The 27,597-nt window shown below is 42.9% G+C and overlaps 1 protein-coding gene across 1 annotated transcript in view; it reads left to right on the top strand.

Moving 5' to 3' along the window:
• myo5aa (myosin VAa) overlaps positions 1-27,597 on the top strand; it is a 184,796-nt gene that overhangs the window by 111,235 nt on the left and 45,964 nt on the right. The window contains exons 13-24 of the mRNA XM_048615733.1: positions 415-555; positions 1,522-1,647; positions 3,253-3,336; positions 7,740-7,889; positions 11,573-11,670; positions 13,946-14,032; positions 14,221-14,329; positions 20,509-20,720; positions 22,029-22,185; positions 23,350-23,589; positions 25,973-26,221; positions 26,578-26,671. Of these exons, the coding sequence (XP_048471690.1) occupies positions 415-555; positions 1,522-1,647; positions 3,253-3,336; positions 7,740-7,889; positions 11,573-11,670; positions 13,946-14,032; positions 14,221-14,329; positions 20,509-20,720; positions 22,029-22,185; positions 23,350-23,589; positions 25,973-26,221; positions 26,578-26,671 (1,747 nt within the window). The remainder of the gene's footprint in view (positions 1-414; positions 556-1,521; positions 1,648-3,252; positions 3,337-7,739; positions 7,890-11,572; positions 11,671-13,945; positions 14,033-14,220; positions 14,330-20,508; positions 20,721-22,028; positions 22,186-23,349; positions 23,590-25,972; positions 26,222-26,577; positions 26,672-27,597) is intronic.

Genomic DNA, 27,597 nt, shown 5'->3' on the forward strand with positions numbered 1-27,597 from the left:
AGAAAAGCTGACGTTTCAGGCCTAGGCCCGAAACGTCAGCTTTCCTGCTCCTCTGATGCTGCATGGCCTCCTGTGTTCATCCAGCTCTACACTTTGTTATCTCTGTATAAGTGCTGACAGCTGGAGAGCCTTGCCTTCAATATCCAGTGAATTCAAATGCTTTCTACAGAGAGGCAAATGCGCTTTCCCAAGGATGTGGGGTTTGATGATCAGTGCAGTTCCCCATAACTACCCAACAACGTTGAGTGCAGTCACTATGTGTAGCAATGTAGAAAGTAGGCCCTTTCTCCTGTCATTGATATGTACTGTCCCTTACAGAATGTGTAAATGGATGGTTGGTTTTAGCCCAATTTAATACATTCAGCAGTTTGGAGACCAGAGATGCTTAACAGAGACTTTCTCTTTGCTATCTAGCATGTTTTCAAACTAGAGCAGGAGGAGTATATGAAGGAGCAGATTCCATGGACACTAATAGATTTTTATGACAATCAACCTTGCATCAACCTAATTGAAGCTAAACTTGGCATCCTGGATCTATTGGATGAAGAGTGCAAGGTAAGTCTTGACAGTTATACATGGGTTGGCCCTGGATTCAGTGATGGATCTCTTGCCTTAGTGTTCTCACATCACAGTAACTGAGCTCATTCCTTGGATTCAAGGCAGATATGACAGTTGCTGTATTTCCAGACAACAGAAGCCTGGCACCTAGTCCAGCTAATTTTTGACCGGCTTGTTCAGCCAAGAAAGATTTCCACTGCTGTTAGATAGTTGGCTGTTATTTGGAATAAATTACAAACTGATGTGGTAGCCAAGTGGTTGTGGTACGTGCAGGCAGAGTTCAAATTTGGCCATAGCAAGTTGTGAATTTGAGTTTGCTGAATCTGGTAATGCGTGGGCTGGTACCAGGTAAATTAATCACAAAAACCTGCAGATTGTTTTTACAAAAGCAAAAAATCCAGCCTTTTCTCTGTGTCCCTTAGAGAAGAAAATCAAGTGACTTCAAATTCACAGCACAGAATTGACCTCTGAAGCCAGGAGCTGCTATAGAAATCCATCTATAATGTTCTGCTATTGGCACCACCTCCGGATCTCTGCACTGTCTCTTTTCTACAACCATTACCACTCCCTTTGCCTTTTGTTCTGTGACACCTTTGTTCTTTAATTTGCTCACCCTCTAACCTTTCTTTGACCTCCTTTTCTTTCCACTCACTCCTTCCCCACCTTTTTCTACAGCATCGAGCCCATTAATATCTTCACCTTGCCTTTAGTTCTGAGGATGAGTCACATTGAATTTGAAATATTAACTCTATTTCTCTCTCAATGACTGCTGCCAGACCTGCTGAGTTTCTCCACTTTGTTTTGATTTCAGCTCTGCAGCGTCCACAGTACCTTGCTTTTGCTTTTTGCATAATATTCGCCCGTAGACGTTAGAGTACTTGTCACTTGAGCTAATTTCTAATTTTACAAAAGCACACACTGATTCTTCTTCTTCTCTGGCATTGTTCTTTCTTTCACATTAAGATGCCCAAAGGATCTGATGACACATGGGCTCAGAAGCTTTACAACACTCACTTAAACAAGAGTGCGCTGTTTCATAAACCACGCTTGTCAAACAAGGCTTTCATCGTCCAGCACTTTGCTGACAAGGTAAAAGGGCTTTACAGTTAATCTCTTGGATTTCTTAATCTGTTCCATGTTGGGAGGTATAAATGAATGATTTGGTGACCAGCTGGTGAGAACAATGGTAAACTATCTCTTGTTGCATGTACAGGGTTCACGTATTGTTTCACTGAAATTCAGCAGTGAATGCATAAAGATCCCAGTCCTTTTGCTGGCTGCACAGTTGGTTGCTCAGACAGCTTTTATTTTTTTAATCTTCTGCCCTTCAAAATCATTCCTAAGCTCTGTTTGTGTGGACCTGAGTCAAGGACAGTGCTTCCCTTGTTTACTATCCAATGTCTGTAACTGGAAGTGGGTTTGCACTTGTTTGTCCATGTTGTATCCATCAAAGTCAGATAAAACCTTCCTAAATAATGACCCCTGCAGTCAGGTACTGAAGAGCAACTTTTTGAATTCCGTACCTCCTGGAGAGGAATAAAGTTGGTAAAAGAAAGATAGCGTTGTTCAATAGCGTTGTTCTAAGATCTGTATTACCAACCTAAAAACCCATTCCGATTCCACCAGGACACTTTAGGCTGCCCTTCAGTAGGGTCACTTGTGTCTCTGTTGCTCTATGCTAACGGAGGGAGTCCGTTAGCTCAGTTGGCTGGATGGCTGGTTTGTGATGCCAATAGTATGTGTTCGATTCCTGCACCAGCTGAGGTTACCTTGAAGGACTCTTCTTCCCTACCTGTCCCTTCACCTAAGGCATGGTGACCCTAAGGTTTAAACCACCACCAGTCATCTCTCTGTACTGAGAGAGTGAATCTGTGGTGACTTTACCTTGTATACTGAGGGAGAAACTTATTGCTAAGAACAAGGGGATTGTTTCCATTGGGTCTGGCAACATCTGTGAAGGAGAAAACAGAGTTGACGTTTCGGGTCCGGTGACCCTTCCTCACAACAGGAAGGGTTCTGAGGAAGGGTCACTGGACCCAAAACGTTAACTCTGTTTTCTCCTTCACAGATGCTGCCAGACCTGCTGAGCTTTTCCAGCGACTTTGTTTTTGTTCCTGATTTACAGCATCCGCAGATCTTTTGGTTTTTATTTGGGATTGTTTCCATTGTCTGTTTCTATAAATGGTATCAAATACTTTGTTTCTCAGGGTAGCTGAAATTCTTTTCTGAAAGAATCCTGTGTGTTTGGTTACTGTATACTGTATGAAAGCAGATTAATCTGGTTCAGATCGAGCTGCTTCAAGCTTTATAGCAGAGATGCAGTCCTTTTATCTGGATTCTTTTAAAGAAAATTTCAGTCTTATTGATCAACCTCTCTAATGTTTGAAACTTGTAATATGCTTGGATAGGAATACAGAACTTGCAATCCTCCTAAAAATTGTTTTGTTTGAATTTTAAATGTTTGGTCTTCTGATGTTTACCATTCCAATGACACTTAACCATATTTTAGCTTCTTAAAAGCAGATCTACTACTCTGCAGTTCTCTGACCTTGATTGCATTGCTGTGTCAAGCACACGTCTCCACGTTCCTGCATTTGGCTTTGAATCAATTTTGACTGTGACCTTCTTTTTCAGGAAGTTGTGGAGATTACTCATTGACCTAAATCTAGTGTTGTTCCTGGTGGTCTTTAACAGGTTGAGTACCAGTGTGAGGGTTTCTTGGAAAAGAACAAGGATACAGTGTATGAGGAACAGATCACAGTGCTGAAGGCAAGCAAGGTGAGTGTTACTGTGCTCTGAGCTACCTGTGGAAATCTTGAGCTGTAACGAACTAGGATTCTTGTTGCTGAAAAATATTGTGTATTACAGAATGCAGCAGTCCTGTTATAAAGTTGCATCTCACCTGGTTATCTGTCAACAGTTCTCCACGAGATAACTACAAAATAATGTAACATTTATTTGGAATTCTCTGCATGCGGATTGTAACTTGAAACCTTGGTACTGATGCAAAGCAACGTTAATGCTAGTTTAAAAAAAACAGCGCTTTCTTTGCAATTTTTAAAATTCTGACAATTCTGGGTTTTTAGAAACAAACGTGGACATCCCTTGATCCAAACTGGGGGAATGAGACTTGACTGGGTGTTTAGGATCAGTGGTTGATAAAACATAAAGTTGTCACTAAATTATCGTTAGATTGATTGACAGGGACGTCAGCATGTCATGGTCTAATTGGGAGCTTAAGGAACATCTGTACATTTTTAATGGGTAATTGGGCCTCTAAGCAACAAAGTGGACTTGATAATTCTTCTTCTCCCCGCCCACCCAAAAAAATGGTCCATGTAGATAGGTTACACACAGCAGAGTGGTTGCAAGCCTGATGCCATACCTGTGCTGAGTTAATGCATCTCTGTTTGGGATCAATTCTAAAATGTGCCTGGTTAAGGGGTGGAAAGATTGGCCTGGGTTCCTGTTCTTGATGGGTATCTAGCACCCCCTGGTGGAAGTGACTATGTGGACATGGTGGTGAAAGTATGTGGCCTTGTCCATAATGAGGCCCTGAGAGTTAGAGTTAATCTGATGGGAGGTTCTGCTGCCCAACTCAACCAACATTAATGAGGATTCCTCCAGTGAGCTGATGGCCTCTCCACATGGGTGCATGCAGGTGTGGGTGTGTATGGTGGATGTGAGAGAGAAAAGAAGGAGGGGCTGAGAGGGATAGAGACAGGGCCATCCCCTGTTGGGTTCTGAGTATATAAGTCAGCTGGCTGTCTCCATGGTGTTGACACCTGATAAATATCTCTGCCCTCCTATGAGAAGCCTCCCAGTGCAGTTTTCTGCTGCCCACCTTGCCAATGCCACTTCTGTCACCTCACCCATCCTGAAGCCTTTGACATCAAGAAATCCTGCATTATCATTGGCTATGTAGAATTGATGTTAAGGGGCAATAGCTATTGGTGGAACATTATTACAGTGAAAGAGGGAGCGAGCAGGTGAAGACAGAGAGAGAGAAACTCCAAACACTGGGCACTGCGCTGTTTTTATTTGACTACACTTTCTGATTCAATGCTGATTGTTATGTTTCTTTTACCCTGTTTGATTCTCGCGGACGTTGACTCCTCAGAAGGTAAAAGTTTTAAAAATTTCCAGTTTGTATTTCTGGCTATTGCATGAGCTGGAAAGCCCCAGGGCTACACCATTCTAAAAAAAACAAGAAGGATGTTGCTTGATCTGTCTGCTGCATGGGGATATTGAATAGAGACATTAGTGCCCTTGTCACCCTCACTATATCCGTCTTATCTATAAATACTGTCGATTTTTAAATGTGCATGCTTATTTTGGCTGCCCTCTAGCTCTAGTCAGTACTTTCACTACCCTGAATGAAACAAAAACATTTGAGATAAAAGGACATCTAGAACATTTATCTCTTCAAGCCTGCTCCACCATTCAATATAATCATGGATGACCCACTCATCTTCTCACCAGCTTTCCATTGCCTTTGATTCCTTGAATGTCTTGATCTCTGCCTTGAATTTACTCACTAATGCAGCATCCACAACCCTCTGTTGTTAATAATTCTAGAAGTACCCAGTTCCCTGAGTGGAGACGTTTCTTCTCCATACAGCACTATATGACTGACCTCTTTGCCTGAGACAGTGTCTCCCTTGTTTGTGATTCCTTACGAAGTCTTTCCGAAGCAGAAGATCACGCGCTGATCCTGCCATTAAAGCTCGTCCTGCATGAGTGTCACCTACAGTTGGGGTGATGTGAAGATGTGTGGGTACATAGTAGAAGCCACAACTAGTCTTAGCCACTTGGCCAGTGTCGAGATGCTAATCACTGAAAACCAGCTCTGCTGTCAGCGTGTGTCGATGACATTCCTGACACCAGAATTACTGCCAATCAGCTGCTATTGTCACAGCTTGGATGCAGCAACAGCAGTCCCCCTGGAGGAACAGCAGGATTGCTATGGGATTATCCTCAGAACATCCCCTAGAGATCAAACACTGCCGTTGCCTCTAGGAGAGTCTGGCTTGTGACAAACCATGATGAAGAAGGCTCATTCCATTAGGCAGTGAGCACATTGAGATCGGGGACGTGTAGGGGCAATGGTGAGTTGTTGGAGGGAGCGCACAATTTGCCAAACAACCTGTCTTCCCAATCCTCCAAGTACCACCATCCCCACGCATGGCAGACTGAGCATTGGACTCATCGCCAGCTCCGAACCAATCGAAGCAGAGTGGACAAATGAGTGCTTGATCCTGAGGGACTCTCTAAGATAGAAAACGATGATTGCCAAAGAGTGCAAGTGTGGCGGATGCAGGCAAAATGAGACTTGGTGGTGACATCATTCATCTGGCCCCTGTCCAGAAACAAGGACGTGAAGAAAAACCACTGAAGAAACGACGACGAATCTGTTCTCCAGCATGAGGCAGTGCTTTCAATAGAGAGGAGTTGTAATTTAGAGGGCACATAGAGTTCAAACGTTCCATGTTTGATGCATTCAGACCATCAACACAGCAGTGTAATGATTACTTTCAGTTACATAGTAATAACTGACTGCATTCTGAGGCTGTACGCTGTATGATAAATCAGTGTTGGTATTCTAGGTGTGTTTAGTGGTAAATTACAGGGAGATTGGAAAGGGGACTTCTCTCAAAATAGTGAGTTGATCTTGTACCATTCCGGTGTCATGTAGAAAAATGAAGATGCCATTTCCTTTGTTGCAACTGGTGTGCAATCTTTTGAGGCAATGTGAGAGGACAGTGTATATATGGAGCTTGTCCCTTCATTAGAAACCTTCAGCTCTGTTCTCTGCCTGTGCTTGCTGGTGGATATTTTCAAATCAACCTGATTCAGAGATATTCTCACACAAAGCTGGAGCAGGTAGGACTTGAACCTGGGCCTCCCGATCCAGAGGTAGGGACACTTACCACTGCACCATAAGAGCCCCTTCTCTGCTTTCTGGTTTAAAAAAAATGAACATTAAGTATTGCAGCTGTCCTTAGTAATTTAGTGTCTTGAGGTGAATTATTGAGAACTTCAGGTCAAAATTGGAGCATATAACCTGATCAACACTTAATCGTGTTCTTTGTAAATCAGTTGAACTGGTGACCTATGTGAAATAAAACACATTCAGAGTTCATGGATTGGGGAAAACTCAGGGCAAATTAAGTATTTTAGCACAAATTTACATAGAACTGGATTTGATTTTTGCGTTGAAGGCCTTTTTTTCCCAACCTCACTGTCTGTCATGCATGTCTCCATTCCATTGTAAATGTTGGGTAAGTCGTTGGGTTTGATCACTTTCCTGGAACATTTTTAGAGGGTGGCACACATCTGTCTTCACCCTTGACATTGCCTCTCATGATGAGCAAGCACGAGACACCGGATTCTGCCGAGATGTCCCGGCCCTCCAGAAAAGGGAATTTGTTTAGTTACAGCTCGACGTGTAGTGGGCCCCACGATGATGAAACAAAGCCTTCATTTACGTTGGGAAAAGTCAAATATTCAGGACCTTTCCTGTGGAGGAAGATAAGGTGTGACTGCATGGCCCGACTCCTTCAGGAGGATTTGACAATAGATCAGCCTGTACCGGTCAGCTCCGGTCTGATCCAGTTCAACTCAGTGCTTGGGCCATCTCTTTCCATTGTTCCAAGAAACTGTAGTTTGCAGGAAAGCCAGAAAAGCAGATCTAAACCTCTGGATGGGAAATAATCACTGAATAAATCTAACAAACAATTCAGAAGCAACTTCTCGATGTGTTAAATAGTAAGAATTTGGGACTTTCTGCCATACAGAGCATTGCAGGTGACTAACCTCGTGGGAATCTAGGTAAGTACATAAGAGAGAAAGGAATGGACGGGTATGTTGATCAGGCGAGCTGGGAGGACGATCATGTGAAAATGGAACAATTGAGCTAATTTGGGTTTATGTGCTGTAATTTTTATGTTGTTCCGTTTCGTATCATTGAGTTGTCAATTGGATCAGTGCACAAATTGAATCTTTGTCTTTTCTAAGAGCCAATTATAGAATTGCTGCCCCATTAAAATATTGACTGTGGATCTGTGGCAACAGCAAACCCGGTGTCTGGTTTCTTTGGTGTGAGCTTTTGGAACAAGGGGTTAAAGACTTGCTAATGTGAATGTTTTCTCTGCTTGTTCTTGTGATTCGCACCAAACCAGTTGAGTTTGCTTGCGGAGCTCTTCCAAGATGAGAAGCCAGCTACCAGCCCTACTGAAGGACGTCCCCCTGTTACCAGGGCAACTGTGAAATCTGCTAAGCCTCGATCACTGCAGGCCAGCAAAGAGCACAAGAAATCAGTGGGACACCAGGTAAGACTGGGGCTTGGCTTGAGGTGGCTTCTGAAAGAGGAGCTCCAAGGTGTAGAACATTTGCATGCCTATATTGCTGCTGCACTTAATCTAGTGTAGCAATTACTGGCTCAGAGGACCTTCACTAGTAAACCAAAAGAAATCTTTCAGTTGGAGAATTTAGATTCAGATTGAAAAAGATTAGGAAGTTAGAAGCTGGGTATTGAGTTGCTAGTTTACTGTGACTGGTCCATTACTGCCCTTTACAGAAGATCATACAATCCTTACAGTGTGGAAACAGGCCCTTCAGTCCAACAAGTTGACGCTAACCCTCAGACCATCCTACGCAGACCCATCCCCCTATAACCCACCTATGCTACACATCCCTGAATGCTATGGGCAATTTAGCACGGCCAATCCACCTAGCCTGCGCATCTTAGGACTGTGGGAGGAAACCGGAGCACCCAGAGGAAACCCACACAGACATGGGGAGAATTTGCAAACTCCACACAGACAGTTGCCTGAGGGTGGAATAGAACCCGGGTCCCTGGCGCTCTGAGGCAGCAGTACTAACCACTGATCCACCGTGCCGCTAGAAGGGATGGTTCTTGTTTGTTTACATCACTTCAGTCCTTCACCAAGATGGCTAATTCTGGATTGGGTTAACTCTAAAGGGATGTTACAAACCACTCGTTTGTATCAAACAAATAGCCCATCTTTAGCAACAGGGTGCCTGCCATGGCTCAGTTGGTAGCATGCTCACCCCTGACTCTTAAGGTTCTGGGTTCAAGTCCCACTTGAGGGCTGTCCCTCTAGTGCAGTCCTAATGGAGTGCTGCAATGTCAGAGATTTGTCTTTCACATGGGACATTAATCACCACGTCTCCCTGACCGCGTGGATGAAGAAGATTGTGAGGCATTATTTCGAACAAGAGCAGGGCTGTTCTCCCTGGGGTCCTAGCCAAATGTATCCATTAATCAACCTCATGATGTAACAGATTAGCAAATTGTTGTTAGTGGAAGCTTGCTGTACACAGATTGGTTGCAGTGCTTTCTGTTTTAAAGCAATGATCACACTTCAAAAAGTACTTCCTTCCGTGTAAAGCACTGAGAGACACCTGGTAGATATTCAGCATCTAAAGCACTATGTAAATACGCATTGTTTTAAAATAAATATCAGCTTGGATTATGTCAAGACTGAAAACCGTTGTATGGCCAATTGATGACGCATATATTAATTGCTGAGGTTATTAGTACTTTGAGTAGAGTGCAAATCTCTTTTTTTTTCCTAAAATAAAATCTATTATTTATGTTTAAGTCCTAAGAACATAAGGCACAGGAGCAAATACAGACCATTCAGCCCATTGAGTCTGCTGCACCATTCAATGAGTTCTGATAATCCTTAACTCCACTATCCTGCCTTTACCCATTCCTCTTGGTTCCCTGGCTGGAGAAAAATTTGTCCATCTTGGCCATGAATATCCTTGTCAGCTCAGCCTTGATAGCCCTGTACGGTAAAGAATTCCAGAGATGCAGTACTCTCTGAGAGCAGAAATTCCTCCTCTGTCTTAAATAGGTGACTCCTTACTTTGACATTATGCCTTCTAGTCCTAGGATCTTCTACAAGGGGGAGCAACCTCTCAGCACCTACCCTTCAAGCCCCCTAAGAACCTTATCTGTTTCAATAAGGTCTGCTCTCATTCTCCTAAATTGCAATGAGCACCAGCCCAACTTACTCAGACTCAGCTCTTAATAAAATCCCTCCATAACTGCTGTCAGTATAGTGAACCTTCTCTGGATTGTCTCCAAGGCCACTGTATCTGTCTGAGGAGAAGGGGACCGAAACCATTTGCAATATTCCAGCTATGGTCTGACTCTTGCCTTGTATAGTTTCAGCAAGACCTCCATAGTTTTATGCATCATTCTCTTTGAAATATATGCTAAAGTTTCATTTGCCTTTTTTATTATCTGCTGAATTTATATGCTCGCTTTTTGAATTTCATGGAAAAGCACTCCAAAATCCCTCTATGGTGCAACTTTCCACAGTTTTTCTCCAGTTCAATAATACTCAATTCCTCTATTCTTCCAGCCAAAGTGCATGACCTCACATTTTTCCATATTATATTCCAGCTGCCAAATTTCTGCCCACTCAACTGTCTATATCCCTCTGCAGGCTCTTTTGTGTCAACATGACCACTTGTTCTCCCTCTTAATGTTGTGTCATGCACAAACTTTCACTCACTCGCACTCCCTCTCACACACATTCACACGTGGTCTCGCTCTCACTCTTTCTGTCTCTATCTCTCACACACACTCTCCACAATCTCTCTCTCACTCACTTACACAGTCCCTCTCTACACTCACGCTCTCATTCTCTCTCTACACTTCCTCTTCTGTCTATCTCTCGCTCTCTGTCTCTCTCGCTCACACTCAAAAAAAGTGCTGGCTTCTGCTCAAATTATTTAAATTGGCATTACCTCAGGATTTCAAACAGGGCTCAGGGCTCTTACTGTGAAGGAGAGTTTGGGACCCTGTGTACATGAGGCAAAAAGTTTACTGGGGCTTTGAGGCAAAATGTTTTTGTTATTTGGTCGAGAGACTGTAGCGAGCATCATTTGTTGCATTCCCATTGTTTGGACAGCAACAGCACCGACAATCTACATTTACATAGCACCTCTAACATAATGAAAGATTCCAAGATGCCTTCACAGAAACATTGTAAAAGAAAGGGTGACATCAAACTGCATAAAGGTTTTGAGGAGTTTTTTCCAGGAGGTAAGAGAGATAGAGAGGTGTAAGAAGGCGGTAATTCTAGAACCTGGGGCTAAGGCAGCTGAAGCAGCGGTGGAAGCATTACAATTGGGAGTGCACAAAAGACATTTTGAGGAGCGCGGATATTGCGGAGGGTTCTGGGGTTGGAGAGATTCCAGAAATTGGGAAGTGCAAGGCCACAAAGGGATTAGGGAATAAGGATGAGAATTTTAAATCCAACCCTGCAATCCATTAGATATTACAAAGCTGTAATACGTGGGTAAACTATCCGATTTCTGTAAAACGGGTTCCAGTTACTACTTTATAGAGGACGGCAGCTCAATGCTAATAGATCATGTGAAACAGTCAGCACATTTGTGAATTATCTGCTCTTGTTTTTACTTTTATATTTTTCTTCTTTTTATGTAAAGTATTGTTTGCTACCTGCCTTAGGCTAAATGAAAAAGAATGGCTCCTTTTCTCATTTTCGGACTTCCCTTTCTTCTGGTTGTGTTCCTTTTTGCCTTTCCGATGACCTACATTGTAGATTCTGTTCTCTGGGCTCCCGTTCTGTGACTTGAGGAGATTGGTGTGTCGCCTTTTTCCCAGGTTTCTGGAGGAACTGCTGGAGAGCTGGATGCTGGGAGGCAGACGGATGGGATCAATACATAATACTCTTGAGTTTTTCTGACTCCTCACCACCAATACCCCTCCCCAAAAATAAGGAGAGTCTCTGGGCTCAAACAGATTTCTGACCAAGATTCTCAAAGGGTAATTTTGAAGTCAGTGGGTCAAGATAGTGGAAGGCAATGGTAACCATGGAGGCGGCAATAAGGTGTCAAGGCAGGATACATTTGAGGAAAAATAAAGGCCGACAAATCACAGGTGAGAGGATAAAGTCAAACTGATCCACCAATTTTGCACATTAATATTGTATGTATCAATTTCTTGCAGTTTCGTAACTCCCTTCATCTGCTGATGGAGACCCTTAATGCTACAACTCCTCACTACGTACGATGCATTAAACCCAATGATGACAAACTTGCTTTCACGTAAGCCAAACTAAGTGTGCTTTCATTCTCACTTTATTAACCTGTGCTATCATGTCTGATGATGGCATCTGTCACCGTGTGTACAGAAGAAGTATTCTATGTAGCCCTTGCTGTCGATTGCTATTCATGTTGGGCTAAAATAGAAAAGTTGCATAAACTGATCCAGAATGCATTATCATTTCTTTCAGCGAACAATATAAAATCCTGTGCATATTGTCACTGAGAGATGCATTTTTACACCACTTCGTTCTCTATAAACTAGACAATCTTTGAAGTCTCTGGCCTGCAATCACAAAGGAAAGAAAAGGTTACATTAAGAATTTTATGACCTTCTGGATTCAATGATTTTTTTTTGTTGTTGCACTTGTGCGGCCGTTTCCCAAAAGTCATCAATGAAATGTGGATTTCATTTGAAAATTGAAATTTTCACTTAAAGGAGCTGTATGCATTTTAAGTACAGAAGTTATAAGGCTTCAATTATACAGGACATTGGAGAAACTGCACCTCCAATACTCTGTGCAGCATTGGTATCCTTTATAAGGAAGAATCTAAATGGTTTGAAGGCGATTTGAGGCAGTGTAGCAGATTGGTATCTGGAATGTGTGGGTTACCTTATGGTGATCAGACTGGGCTTGTTTTCACGGGAGGTTAGAAGATTGATGTGACTCTGTTCCTGAATGGTCTTGGTAATGTGGAAATAGACAGGATGTTCCCTCTTGTGGGAGAGATAATGAGAACTAGGGGGACACTGTTTGAAAATGAGGGGTCCCCATCCTTTTTAGGAGAAAGATAAGGACAATTTTTGTTCTAAGGATTGGGCAACTTTGAAATTCTCTGCCCCAGAAGGCTGTGGAGGTGGAGGGTCAGTGAATATTCTCAAAGTGGAAGTCAATTAATTCATGTTGAACTGGGAAATCAAAGGTTTTCGAGTGTACTTGGGAATATAGAATTCAAAACAGAATAGCCATGATCTTTTTGAATGATGGGACAGGCCTGAAGGGCTGATTTGCCTGTTCCTGCTCCTATTTGATACGTTCAAGTTATCGTTTATTTGTTCACCTGAAATAGTCAACACAGAAAATACTGCCCTGTTCTTATATGTTGGTGCTTTTTCTTGAACCATTGGTGATGAAAGTGCTTCCATAGTGGTGTTAGGAAATGCATTGTTAAATAACATGTTGGAAGCTCTGTTGCAGAAATGATTCTGGGTTGTCCATTGCTAGAATTGTTCCTGTTGCATAAGTGGAAGTTTTAATGACTGACTCTCTTTGGCAGAGGCGTGAGCTGTATAATGGCCCAATGTACCCCTCTATCACACATGAAGTGTGAGCTTGGTGCTGTATGACTCAGCTCAGTCAATGTAATGATACATTGCTTTTAAGATGTCTCCATTGTAATCTTATAAATTTTGCCAGTTGCGCAGTATGGGAGGAAGTTGATTAATTGAAAGCTTTCACTCTTGAAATCCTCACACTGAACCGTTAGTTTCTCCCATCAAAAGGTTATAAGAAAGAGTTTGAACCATCAGATGATGTGACTCTGAGCTTGTTGCTATGGTTGCTGTTGACAGATGAGAACCAGGTTTGCTTTTTGGGCCTGAATCACTCTGAACTGGATAAGGCAAATGAGCTTAAGAGAGATTTTGTCCACCCACTGAGAATTTAATCTTTTTAAGACACACTTGACATTAAAGTGTTTTATCTTCAAAAGTGTGCTGCTGGTGAAGTTTGGCCTTGAATTGACTGCAGTTGCTCTGAATCCCGACAGAGGGAATCTATGTACAGTGGAAGCTTGCATGAGATGTAGTGCTGAATACAAACAGGACCAGGTTAATTTTGCCTCTGAATGCTACCACTTCATTGTTTACTGTCTTGGTGCACAGTATTGTTTTGATTATTGTATTCTTCCATTGTGGTAATGGGGGTTAAATACGGATTATTGGGCAGACTCCTGGGTTGCGGCCCTGCACTGCCCCTTTTTCACAAAGGCTGGCTGCATCTTGGTCAGTTAATGGGCCTCTGATGGGGATAATGATGCCACCCCCCATCTCAGAGAGCTGTAAGTGGGACTGTGGAACAGCAGCGCCATTAGGGAGATGGTGGCTGCTGCTGGTATGACAGCTACTCCAGGCTTGGCGTTTTTTGGTGGATCCCAGGCTAGAGGTGAGCAGGGCTAGGGTAGGATTACAGGACTTGCTTCAGTTTAGAATCTGGTCCACTTGATCATTTTGCATTCACACCTATGAGAAGACCTTGACATGTACTTGTCTTTGTAGGTTCGATCCAAAACGAGCTGTACAGCAGCTTCGAGCTTGTGGCGTACTCGAAACCATTAGGATAAGTGCTGCTGGCTTCCCATCAAGGTAATGTGCACAGTGTAAGAGGAAATGTGGAAGTCCCACTGTGTCATCATATGAAATGTTCTGTAATCCACTTTGCTTTAAGTCATCTTTTTATCTCTTTATTTTCATGTTTTACATTCTCTGCATTTTTACTGCAGATTTAAATTTGGCGATTTGCTTTGATTTATTTGAGTTTGTGGATTTTTCAGATGGACGTATCAAGAATTCTTTAACCGCTATCGTGTCCTGATGAAGCAGAAAGATGTCCTCAGTGACAAAAAGCTGACGTGCAGAAATGTCCTGGAAAAGTTAATCAAGGTGCTTATTTAAATTGCGCTAATTTATAAAACAATTGCTGTTTCATTTGGGGGGAAAAAATGCTCAATGCAGGCTTAATATTTTCACTGGTGTACAATAATAGCTGTTCATAATACTTTGGGTAGGCGATACGGATGAAGCACAAACCACCCTCGAATCTTTATCCTCATGTCTATTCTTACCGTGTCTCCATTAACGTGATTATGCCAACAGCAGCTTGCGTTGAAATCTTGCTTTTAACAGGGAAGTATATTTGGAAGTGTTTCATCAAGGCGTTGTAGGAACAGAAATCGGACAAAGGTCGGGGGGGATATTGGGAAGGGGTGGTCAACAGTTGGTAGCTTTTCTCCAAGTGTCAGATTGTGGTTGAGGGAGGAATTTCCACACCTGGGTCCCAGGTGAGCTGAAGACATGGTCACTTCTGGTGGCCAATGCACAGGACGGGAATCAAATAGATAGTTTGGGTCATGTAGGCTAGTTTTGGTGATTGGCAGAGGGTAAGTAATGGAGAGAGTTTGAGAATTTAAATTTGAGGTGTTGGAGACCAGGGTCGGTAAGTGAAGGTATGGGTGATGATAGAATAGAAACAGAAGATGCTGGAGGAACTCGGCAGCCCCAGCAATGTGTTAGTGTGTTAATAAAAGAATTAATGTTCAACTCCAGAAAGACTTTTCTTCAGAACTGGAACTTTAGTTCTGAAGGAGAATCATATTGGACTTGAAACGTTTTGTGTTCAAGTTAAAGTTCTGAAGTTCGAGCTCTGAAGAAAAGTCTTATTTTCACTCCATACATATTGTCAGACCTGCAAAGCCTCCCCAGCTCTTTCTGTTTTTATTTCAGATTGCCAGCATCTGCTATATTTGCCTTTATTATGATGATGGTGGAGTCAGGACTAAGATGTAGACAGCAGTGTTTGGGATGTACTGTAGTTTCTGAAGGATGGAAGACTTTGAGAGTATTACAATTTTCTTACAATTCAATAGTGGGATGTGGGTGTTGCTGGCTGGGCCAGTATTTATGGCCCATCCCTAGCTGCTTTGAGAAGGTCGTGGGGAGCTGCCTTCTTGAACTGCTGTTGTCAATTTGGCTTAGGTAGCCCTGTGAAGCTTTTTGGGAGGGAGTTCCAGGATTTTGACACAACGACATTGAAGGTATGGTGATATATTTCCAAGTCAGGATGGTGTACAGCTTGGAGGGGAGCATACAGGTTCCTTTCGCCAGGATTATTTCTCCGTTCACAGATGCTGTGTGACCTACTACGTTTTATCAGCATTTTTGACTTGGGGAGTAATTTATCATTCCATTTTCATCCACACCCCCTGGAGAGTCTCAAGGAGTTATCCTTGGGACCCTTCTCTTCCTCATCTATGTGCTGACTCTTGACAGAATCTAGCTGGGATTAGTTTCCATACCTGTGCTGGTGACTCTTGACTTCTGGATATTATTATAGGCTGCACCAGATAGTTTGTGTTCTCAGCCTTCTGTTTAGAATCATAGAATCTCTACATTGTGGAAGCAGGTCATTCAAGTCCATACTGACCCTCCTGAGAGCATCCCACCCAGACCCAACCCCCTACCGTATCCCTGCAACCCTGCATTTCTCATGGCTAATCCACCCAGCCTGCGCATCCCTGGACAACTATGGGCAATTTACCCTGGCCAACCCACCTAGCCTGCACATCTTTAGACTGTAGGAGGAAACCGGAGCACCCTGAGGAAACCCATGCAGACATGGGAAGAATGTCTGTCTGTGGAGTTTGCACAGTCATCCAAGGATGGAATTGAACCTGGGTCCCTGGTTCTGAGGGGCACTAGTGCTAATCACTGAGCCCACACTGAACTCAATCTCCATAATTCTCTCCAGCCCATAAAACCTCCTTCCACCTTCGTAACGTTGCCAGTCTCTGCAGATATATAAGTCCAGTGCTAGCTGAATCACTAATTCATACCGTGGCACACCCAGGCATAACTATTGCAACAAGAGCAAATAATGTGGATGCTGGAAATCTGAAAAAAAAAGACAAAGTGCTGGAGAAACTTAGCAGGTCTGGCAGCATCTGTGGAGAGAGAAAAACAGAACTAACGTTTTTATATCTTTTTACATTGGACTTGAATCTCACTCAACTTAATGCTTGTCCCTCGTTTCTGTCCTTGCTGACCTCTTGGCTCTCCAAAGCCTCCAAATTAAAATTCTTACCAATGTGTTTGAGTTCCTTCATGGTCTTGTCTCCCGCTATTGGTGTATCCCAGCTCTCCCAGATAACTGCATTTCTCTTTCCTATGGTAGGCCACAGTTAGTGGCTGTATCCTCAGCTGATTCACTCTCTTTCTCTCTGACTTCCTGCCTAAAGCCCTCCATCTCCTCCTCTATACTTTTAATATTCTACCCTAACCTTCGCTTCTTTGAGTCTTGAGTTCATTTTCTGCCTTGATTATGCTTTTGAGAAGTGACTGTGACAGTGTTGCTGCATCAGAGGCACCATATCAATGCAAGTTATTGTTGATGGCCTGGGGTCAGAAGCTTAATTGGCTAAATAGGTTGCTTTGGTTGTGAGCAATCTGTTCAATCAGAGGTCGTGACCTGGTAGGGAGTGGAATCTCCGACAGAGAAAGATGGAGTTTGCGGTAAAGGCAGAAGGTAAAGGCACTGACTTGGATCATTTCAAAATTTAACTCCAGGAATGTGGGCTCATCAAAAATGGGCAAGAAATGTGATACAGCTCCAGTGGAAGGGTGCAGAGCAGTGCGCAGAGTGTTGGGGCTAAAATTCATTGTGTGATTGAGAGAAAGAGAGAATGAAAAAGGAGTGAGTAGCCGATGTGGAGGCCAGTTATACTGAAAAACCGTCTGGCCAATCTTAGGAAATGTCGCTAAAAATCCATTGGTATTAAAAAAAAATCTAATAGAATCTGAGATACCACTACGTGCACTCGCTGGGACTCTACAACATATCCTTGCTGTAGTCTGAGCACTTTGTTAATCGATATAGCGTGGATAGTTATTCTTCCTTCTGATAGTCTTATTAATAATCGAGAAGTAGTAGGCAATGGCCTAGTGGTATTATCGCTCGACTATTAATCCAGAAACTTAGCTAATGTTCTGGGGTCCTGAATTCAAACCCCACCATGGCAGATGGTGGAATTTGAATTTAAAATAACAAATCTGCAATTAAAGTATCTAGTGATGACCATGAATCCATTGTTGAAAAACCCCAGCTGGTTCACTAATGTCCTTTTAGGGAAAGAAATCTGTCATCCTCACCTGGTCGGGCAAAATTAACTCAGAGTAACGGTCTCTCTGTAGACCTTTGAAAATGATAGACAGGATTCCAGCACTTCCAACAAGATCTGACTTTTAGGGAAAGGAGACAGGACGAGATTCCCTCAAGAGGGAAATCCAAATTCAACAAGGCCAATCCGTGCCATTTGGGAATAGCAGAATTCAAAATCCAGCAAAAAGAGAGATGACAAGATTGCAGGGTTAGGTTTCAGGAAACATGGGACGAGATTTTAACTTGATCTAAATGCATGCATATACACAGAGTTAATATTGGACTCAAAATTTGTTTAAGGTCTGTCAATCAGTAAGTAGCGATGACAGTGTACAAGGAGTTTTATAAATGTTACTCACCGAATATCTTTGTGGTTTGAAGTAATCAATGGGTAACTTCAGTTGCAGTGAATTAGCAAAGAGGTATCTGTAGCTGCAAATTGTTTTCAGTCTTAAGTCAAGAAAAACAAAGAACTGCGGATGCTGAAAATTAGAAACAAAGACAGAAATTGTTGGAAAAGCTCAGCAGGTCTGGTAGGATCTGTGGAGAGAAAGCAGAGTTAATGTTTCAGGTCCAGTGACCTTACTTCAGTCTCGAGTAATGCTTGTTAACTTCATGATGTGTATGAGAGCACAGAAGAAGTGGAAAAGAGTTTAAGACTGTTGAACTGGATCTCCCATAAAAGTTGGGGGCTATTTTAGAAAAACAGAAATGTTTCACTATCTGCTCAAAGGGGTGGCTATGTGTTTTTTTTTAAATTCACTCGTGATATGGACATCTCTGATCAGTCCAGCATTTATCGCCCATTCCTAATTGCCCAGAGGGCAGTTATGAGTTAACAACTTTACTATGGGTCTGGAGTCACATGTAGGCCAGACCAGGAAAGGATGACATCAAGGAGGACATTAGTGAACCAGCTGGGATTTTTCAACAATGGATTCATAGTAATCACTAGATTCTTTAATTCCAGATTCTTTTTTATTGAATTCAAATTCCACTATCTGCTATGACAGGATTTGAATCGGGATCTCAGAACGCTAGCTAAGTTTCTGGATTAATAATCTAGCGATAATACCAACAGGCCATTGCCTCCCCCTTGTCCTTTAAAGTGCTGTTTGATGTGACCATAGGACGTGAGCATTTGCAGGCAGTGTCAGGATTCACTGCCAGCAATTAGTTGCCCTTCTGAATGTGGCAGTAAGCTACAGACCATGTACTGAAGGTACACTCTCCGAGAGGTTAGGAAATATTTTCTAGGGTTTTGACCCAGCGACAGACAGTAAAGGAAGGATATTTATGGTTCCTGGCCGTGGCTGGTGTGTGCATGCACAGAATCACAGAAGTGTTACAATGCATGCAGAGGCCATTTGGTCCATCATGCCTGCAGCAGCTCATTAGATGAGCATCTTTGCCAATCTGTTGCTTTTCCCACATACCCTTGCACATCATTTTCATCTAATAATTTATTTGATTGGAGGAAAACCTGGTTGTGTTCCCATACATGTGTTGCCCTTGTCCTACTAGCTGGTGGAGGTTTGGAAGGTCCTTTTAATAATCATCATCTTAAAATTGCTGTAACAATCACAGGAGTCCATGATACATTGGTTTATACACAGGCAAAGTCTGTAGTAGGTAGCTTTTTGTATAGTGTACATTTCTTCAACGTGTCACTGTTACTGCCTATAACACTTATGATAGCGCTATAATTACATTGAGTGTCCTCCCAGTATTAACTTAATTAGTAAGTCATCAAATTTTGCCTTTCTAATTTAAGTAAATGTCAGTGACCATGGTTTGAAGATACACGGCAAAATGACATTTAAAGTCTGGCATTAGAAAGAATTTTGAATTATTGGTTTGCTGCAAGTTGTATTTGGTACACATGGGGGATTGCAAAGGTAAATATTGACATTTAGGAATAGCAATGATAGCAACAGTGACAATAAAACTACTTTATTAAACGGACAGTAATATTTGACTTGTTGTTTAGTCTAGATCTTTGAACTGACTTTTTCCATAAATAGATGGTCACAATGACTGCCTGTCTGTAAAGCTAATAGATCAATGCTTTGTAATAGCGTATCATATGTTTCCAATCATTAACTCAAAATACTTTCAAATTTCAGTCATTTACTTGTACTTATGAATCCTTCCTGAATAAATATTTTGTTGAGATCAGTTTTTGGTGCATGGTTTAGGAATTTAAAATACAGATATCACACTTTTTTGTTAGTGACGTGCCTGTAGCATTTTGACTGGAGATCGAGTTAGCAATTGCTGTATTTGGCCAGGATAGAATAGAATCCCTACAGTGTGGGAATAGGCCCTTCGGCCCAACAAGTCCACACTGATCCATGGAGCTTCCCATCTAGGCTCATCCCCTTTAACCCACCTATGCTAAACATCCCTGAACACTATGGGCAATTTACCATGGCCAATCTACCTAGCCTGCACATCTTTGGACTGTGGGAGGAAACCGGAGCACCCGGAGGAAACCCACGCAGACACGGGGAGAATGTGCAAACTCCGCACAGACAGTTGCCCGAGGGTGGAATCGAACCCAGGCCCCTGGTGCTGTGAGGCAGCAGTGCCAACCACTGAGCCACTGTGCCGCCCCTAACTGAGACCTGGACTTGAAGCATTTATTCCCAAAACCCGAAAGTAACAGGATCTAGTTGACTTAATTCCCAAGCTGTCTGGCTAAGCTGCATGAAGTCAATGTTGTTAACCCCAACCCACTCAGACTGTTGAAATATTGTTGCTGACTCATTTAGATCTGAATTTCTCATCCGTTAAATAAGAGATTCACACCAGCGGCAGATTCAGAATAATTGCTTTTTTTGTTGTTTGCGTAGGTGCATTCCTATCTCCGTTGTTACACTATAATGATTTTGTGCTTATCGTCTAGGACAAAGACAAGTACCAGTTTGGTAAAACAAAGATTTTCTTCCGTGCTGGGCAAGTGGCTTACCTGGAAAAGCTACGAGCAGACAAGCTCAGAGCTGCTTGTATCAGAATCCAGAAGACTATTCGGAGCTGGCTGCAGCGGAAGAAGTATCTCCGCATGCGAAACGCCGCGATTACAATTCAGCGATATGTGCGGGGCTATCAAGCCAGATGGTATGATGTTTTCCAAATCAATTGGTTATCTCTCGGTGCAAACCTATACTTGTGCAGCAGTATGTTGGCACTGCCTCTTCAACCAGACTGACAGGTGATTGTAGGTTTTCCCTCCTAAGAATGAAGTTCTTCATCATAGAATCCCTACGGTGTGGAAACAGCCAACAAGTCCACACCGACCCTCAGAGCATCCCACCCAGACCCATCCTGCATAACCCACCTAATCTACACATTCCTGTGTGAGGCACTATGGGCAGTTTAGCATGGCCAATCCACCCAACCTGCACATCTTTGGACTGTGGGAGGAAACCCACACAAACACAGGGAGAATGTGCAAACTCCACACAGACAGTCGCCCGAGGGTGGAATCGAACCCGGGTCCCTGGTGTTGTGAGGCAGCAGTGCTAACCATTGAGCCACCAGGCTGCCCTACATCTTGCCCGAGCTGCTGCTGAGCAATGGAGCAATATTGGAACATGAATCAGTCCAGGTGAACTTTGAGCACCAGATAGATACTCGGAGCAGGGACATTCCTTGATTGGAGAAGGAATCTCAAGGGAAAAATATTTGATACATGTTTAAATTATTTATTGATGAGATATGAATGACATTTTATTGTTTATTCTTTTCTACTGTCTCAGGATTTTCCTTTGTTAATTCATACAACACAGTAACATTACTCATTAAGCATGTAGAACAAACCTGCTCTTAACAATTGCTAACGATCTGGTGTTTCAGTTTGGGTATTTTACAGCGTTGGTGGTTCTTGGCAAGTGAGCATGGCAATTTGAATCTGTGTAAGGCATGAGCAATTGTCCTTGATTTCGACATGGTTCTTTCTTTCCAAATTGACTTAATGAATACAGGGGACTAAAGCGAAAAATATTCCTCCTCGTCCTCAGCTGCTCAATACTTCAAATGTTTGCAGGAGCAAAGAGTGCTCGTTGCTTTAAATCCACAATGTTGTGATGCTAGTGATATTGATTGTATTGTGAAGAGTTGAGGTCAGTCGGAGTCGGGACATTGTACATTCAAGCACTTCTCGGGGAAGTACTGAGGGAGTGCTGCAATGTCGGGGATGCTGTCACTTCCCTGAGATGTGATGCCACCTGCCTCTTGAGTGGTTATCGAGAGAACTCTGGCCACTTTTCAAAGAAGAGCAGTGAGGTGGCTAATTAATGACCTGGCCATTATTCACCCGTCCTCCACTACTGAAAAGATTTAACATCCGTTGTCAGGCTGATGCCTGCAGGATGTCTTCCTCCTGGATGATTTTGGATAACGGTGGGGTTTTTTGTCATGTTCCAGCTATGCTCAGTTCCTCCGCAGAACCAGAGCAGCAATCATCATCCAGAAATACCAGCGAATGTGTGCTGCTCGGAAAAATTTCCGACGGATCCAGTCAGCAACCATTGTTATCCAGTCATTCGTGAGAGGCTTTCATGGAAGGCGACAGTACCGAGCAGTAAGTAACTGCTTTAATAATTCCATTCATCCATATGCTTTGGAGGTTTAGAACAATGTCCAGAAAGTACTGGCCAAGAGTTGAGTGTATACAGCTTCTATAATGATGTGCTGTCATTACAAACTTGTCGAAATAGTGTGCATAAATTTTATATAGGAACCATATTAATTTTGTTTTCATTGTTATAAACTCAGGTGTCAAAATAAAGGTTGATAGCGTTGGTGAATAAAATGAGTTTTCCAGACATTGCATTGCCATATGGTAACAAGCAGAGTAAATCTCCCCAGTATTACACTTCAGCCTGAACCTCAAAAACAGACACAAAGTACAATGTTTCGGAGATAGTAGGAACTGCAGATGCTGGAGAATCTGAGATAGCAAGATGTAGAGCTGGATGAACACAGCAGGCCAAGCAGCATCAGAGGAGCTGGAAGACTGACGTTTCGGGCCTAGACCCTTCTTCAGAAATTTCTGAAGAGAGGCAGGCAGCCATGTGTACGCAGACAGGGACAGACTCCTAAATGAATATTGCACTCGATAGGCGTTCCAGTTAATGTAGGACACAATTATACCTCAATCGCTTACAATTAAAATGTGACAAGCAGCATTACAGTTGTTGCCTCTGTAATTGTGAATTCTTTGAGGTTGTGCATTAAATGAATGAAATCATTTAGACATTTTTGATCTCAGCCTGGCTCAATTGGTAGTGTGCTCACCTCTCAAGTTAGAGGTGGTCGGTTCGGTCCACAATTCAGCACCTGAGTGGCTGCCTTTTACATCAAAGCAGAGGTTGAGCTGCCCTGTTAAAAGACACTGTCTTTTTAATGATACAAAGCAAGAGAACATGACGCTGTTCAAAAATATAATTTCCCCTGGTATTACAACTGGTGTCATATTCCCATCGCCATGGCTGACAAGAGGTGAACTATTCATTTATGTGACACAAGCTGCTGCAATTGCTGATGCAACTGCATCTCAAAATAATTCTGTGGATTTAAAGAAGAATCTGTGGAGGAGATCAGGAAACACAAATTTCAAGATGATTTATTCATTTCAGGATCAGATCCGATGCCAGTACCTTTTCTTATAGATAGGCAATATAAAGCCTTTGCTAATACCGTTTAAATCTTTAAAACCTTTATTTCTTATTTAAAATGCAAATAGATCCTCCGGGAACAGAAAGCTATCATCCTTCAGAAGCACGCACGTGGCTGGATGGCGAAACGCAAGTACAAGAGGATCCAGCACGCTGTCGTCTACCTGCAATGTTGCTATCGCCGCATGATGGCAAAGCGCGAGCTTAAGAAACTGAAGATTGAAGCGAGATCTGTAGAGCACTACAAGACCCTTAACATTGGCATGGAGAACAAGATTGTGCAGCTGCAATGCAAAGTCAATGACCAGGTAACCCTAATATTTCTTCACTCCATTGGAGGTTTCCTCTGATGGACCAATGACACTACTCTCACCAGTTGTGCAATGTCTGATTTTCTTTTTTCATCAAAGTCACATCCATGCAATGTAGCCTCAGTTATGGTACAGTGTCAGTCTGTAGCTGTATATTGTACAACGCAGTGGGAAAGGCTCAACCTGTACTGTAGGTTCCTTCTCTACCAGAAAACAGTACACAGGCACCAGTCTCCCTGTCTCATTTCATCTGCCGGGATATTATTCCATGCTGTGGTTACTTGTACAAGTTATTGCTGCTGAGTTAACCCGACCTTATCGGGCACTGGCTGCCGGAGAGTTACTACAAACATTGCCAGCCCTGACCTCTGCTGGAAGTGTATGGATTCTGGGTGAGGATGGACTCAGCCTTGGCTGTGATGCTGTTGCATTTTGAGTGCCAGGGCACCGTCTATGTTGAAGCTTGTTGCTGAAAAATGGTCATGAGGGCCAAGGTACTGAAAGAGTGATTGCAGTTGGTGGGAGTATATTCTAGTGATGGAGTTGATCTTTTTAAAAGAGGAGGGAAGAAAATTTGGAGAGTTGAGGGAGCGTGAGGTAGTGGATTAAGTACAATATGTATTTTAGCAGAAATTGTATTGCCAGCTCTTTTTTTTTGACATAAGCCACCAACAAATCACCCACTCTACTAATGATACAATTACCAAATTAATGAATTGCCCACTTGACAAATGATATAATTAACAAATTAGAAGAACTGCCCTCCAGAGGCAGTGTGACAATAACAAAAAGGTGGGGATACAAGGGGAGGAACTAAATCAAAATAATGTTCAAGGAGGAGGTAATACACCACAGGTCCTGTGGTACCCACCTCTCTCTAAGTGCCTCAAGGATGTTGGTGGGCACCCTCTGCTCCTGCTCCAACTCCAAGGACATCCAGGCACAAAAGTAGCCGTGGAAACGGGGCAGGAGGTCAGGCCACCATCTCCTGCCTGGACCTGTTGATGGCGACTTTAGCCATGTCTGAGGCCACTCTCTGACCTATTCACCTACTTTGTCCCGAACGCCCACAGCTCAGGAGGGTGGGACTGAAGTGCATCCAAAAGCACAATGGAAGGATCCTGAGAAAATTATACAGAGCCCACAACCAACATACACATGGTCCATGGTCCCCACAGCACTGCAAAGTAAACAGTTGGACTGGGAGTCCATGAAGCATCTTTAACATCCTGTTGGACAGGACAGTGTGCATCGCCCGCCAGTCCCCCGGTTCCCATTGTAAAGCTGGAGAACTCCCATGTAGAGCGGCGGCCAGCTCTTCTTCATTCTATTGGACTGTCTATGCTTGTTTGTGAGATAAATAGAAGAGCATTTCTTATACCACTTCACTGGATGTGTGCATTGATAACCAGGTTAACATTTATTCCTTGTTGCTAATTGCCCTCAACTGAGTGGCTTGTTGGGCCATTTCAGAAGGCAGCTAAGAGTTAGCCACATTACTGTGGTCTGGAGTCACGTATTGACCAGACCAAGTGAGGATGGTAGATCTCCTTCCCTGAAGGACATTAGTGAACCAGATAGCTTTTCACGAGAATGGGTAATTTAATCATTTATAATGAGAAGGGCATTTTTAAGAATTACCTTTAAACTCTCCCAGCTCTGTAGTGGGATTTGAACTCTTGTCTTAGGGCTTTGGGCCTCTGGTAAGTAATGTAGCAATACTACCCACCCCTCCAAACTCTACAGATTCATGACTATGGAACCCTACAGTGTGGAAAGAGGCCATTCAGCCCGTCAAGTCTTCCCCATCCTTCCGAAGATCATCCCACCCAGAGCCCCTACTTATCCCTGTATCTACGTGGCTAATCCACCTAGCCTGCACACTATGGATAATGTAGCACGGCCAATCCACCTAACCTGCACATCTTTGGACTGTGGGACGAAACTGGAGAACCTGGAGGAAACCCATGGGGAGATGTTGAAAGCTCCACACAGACAGTTGCCCGAGGGTAGAATCGAACCTGGGTCCCTGGTGCTGAGAGGCAGCAGTGCTAACCACTGAGACACTGTGCTGCCCTGTAACAGACTGCAATGGTAAATTAACTACGTAACGTGCATGTGTGTATATTGTATATTCTATTTTAAAAGATCTCTCATCATTTTTTTTCTGATAGATAAGAATAGTCCTTTTCGTTTATGGCCTCAGTGAGCCAATTCTGTGGTTTAGCCCATTCAGGACTATGTCTCTACTCAAATGGTGACCTTTTGGATTCGTGTTGCTGTCTCACAGGGCTACTGACTGCCAACCTGATCTTTCTCTCGTTCTCTCTCTCTCTCTCTCTCTCTCTCTCTCGTTCTCTCTCTCTCTCTGTCAATGTAGACAAAAGAGATGAAGTCGCTGCTGGAGAAATTGAGCAATTTGGAGGCCACTTACACTACCGATACGGAGAAGTTGCGGATGGAGGTGGACCGACTGCGTGCAAACGAAGAAATTGCCAAAGTATCTTCGAACAAGATAACCAGCCTGTTGGAGGAGATCACCATTCTCCGCAAGGAACTCAAGGAAACTCAGGCTCAGAAAAAACGCCTCGAGGAAGGAGCAGAGAAATACAAAGAGGAAACCGAGCTGGTGAGAATGGCCTACATCTTCAGTTCTTCAAGTTGCATAGGACGTTTAAACTATCTTCTAAAAAGAAAATCAATTTCATATTAAATGTTGGAAGGTAATTTTTCTTAATTCATTATCCAAACACCAGGTTCTCTAGGTGACCTAGTTTGCCTGGAGAAAATTATATTAGTTTCGGATACAGCTGCTGAATTGGTCTCCATTTTTCCTAGTGTGAGATTAATATACTCTACGTGGCAGTCCAGGACAATGACAAATGTTGGGGTTGCAGGATTGACTGGGGAATATGAAGGTAGTCATGTGGCATTGTGAAGAAAAGCGAAACAATTAAGATTGTCCTTTCATATCCTTCCTCACAGATGGTGTCCCAGCTTAAGGAGCAGAACACTTTGCTGAAGAATGAGAAAGAGGATCTGAATCGTCAAATTCAGGAACAAGCCAAAGAGATAACAGGTATCATTTCCATCTCTCTGCTGAGGGTGACGTTCAGCCTGGCCAGGCAGAGGAGCTTAAAGTGGGTAGCTCCAGGATCTTCAAGTTATAGATTTATCAAGACAGTATACTTCAAGGGGGAACGTCAATGATAAATCATAAACTAACCATATGAGAGCATTGTGTTTTAGGAATTATTGTAATTTAAAACAAAAATAGAGGACAGCATCGTAAGCTGTATTTTATGACGAGTGCAGCAAGATTTTCACCTCGGGAATCTCACCGCCATAAACTCCCACTGCCACCTTTGACCTTGTGATTGACTGACCTGATCATTACTGAAGGAACTAGCCCAGGATTGTGCCCCTTGGACCACCTGCTGCCAAGCCCTAGGGCTTTTATAACTGGCCTCCCCTGGGAGTACTGAGTGTCCTGCCGTGGGTGCTAACTTTATCCTGCAGCTTGTCACCATATCCTACCGATGTTGAGATGTGGATAGTTAGTCTCAACCTATCCATTTCAAAAAGAAATTCACCGTTTAACTGTCAAAAAAGGTGCGTAAGTTCTTTTCAATAATGGTACAATTTCTAAACATTACTTTCTAGTGCCTGGTACATAATCTTGTTGGTCAAAACACCTTGATGAGTCCTTATTTAAAACACACCAATTCATTAATGTAACTAAAAGCAAAATGCGGCAGATGCTGGAAATCTGTTTGTTTCATTACTTTCAAAAGCAATTTCAGTACAGCTGAGAAGTGATGTGTGTACCTGAGCATTTGCCAGTTGTTTTCTTGAACTGGCTGCTTAGTGAGATGTGAAGGTCAGATTACCGTGATTGTTTCAGCAGTCAGCCTTTCACCTCTCTCAGGGCAGTACAACCAAACTGTGAAGCTTACTATATGTTGTCTGCAGTATGTAATTTGATACCTTTGGCACCCTGCATTA

Source organism: Rhincodon typus, chromosome 33, assembly GCF_021869965.1.
Source record: "Rhincodon typus isolate 14 chromosome 33, sRhiTyp1.1, whole genome shotgun sequence".
Taxonomy (NCBI): domain Eukaryota; kingdom Metazoa; phylum Chordata; class Chondrichthyes; order Orectolobiformes; family Rhincodontidae; genus Rhincodon; species Rhincodon typus.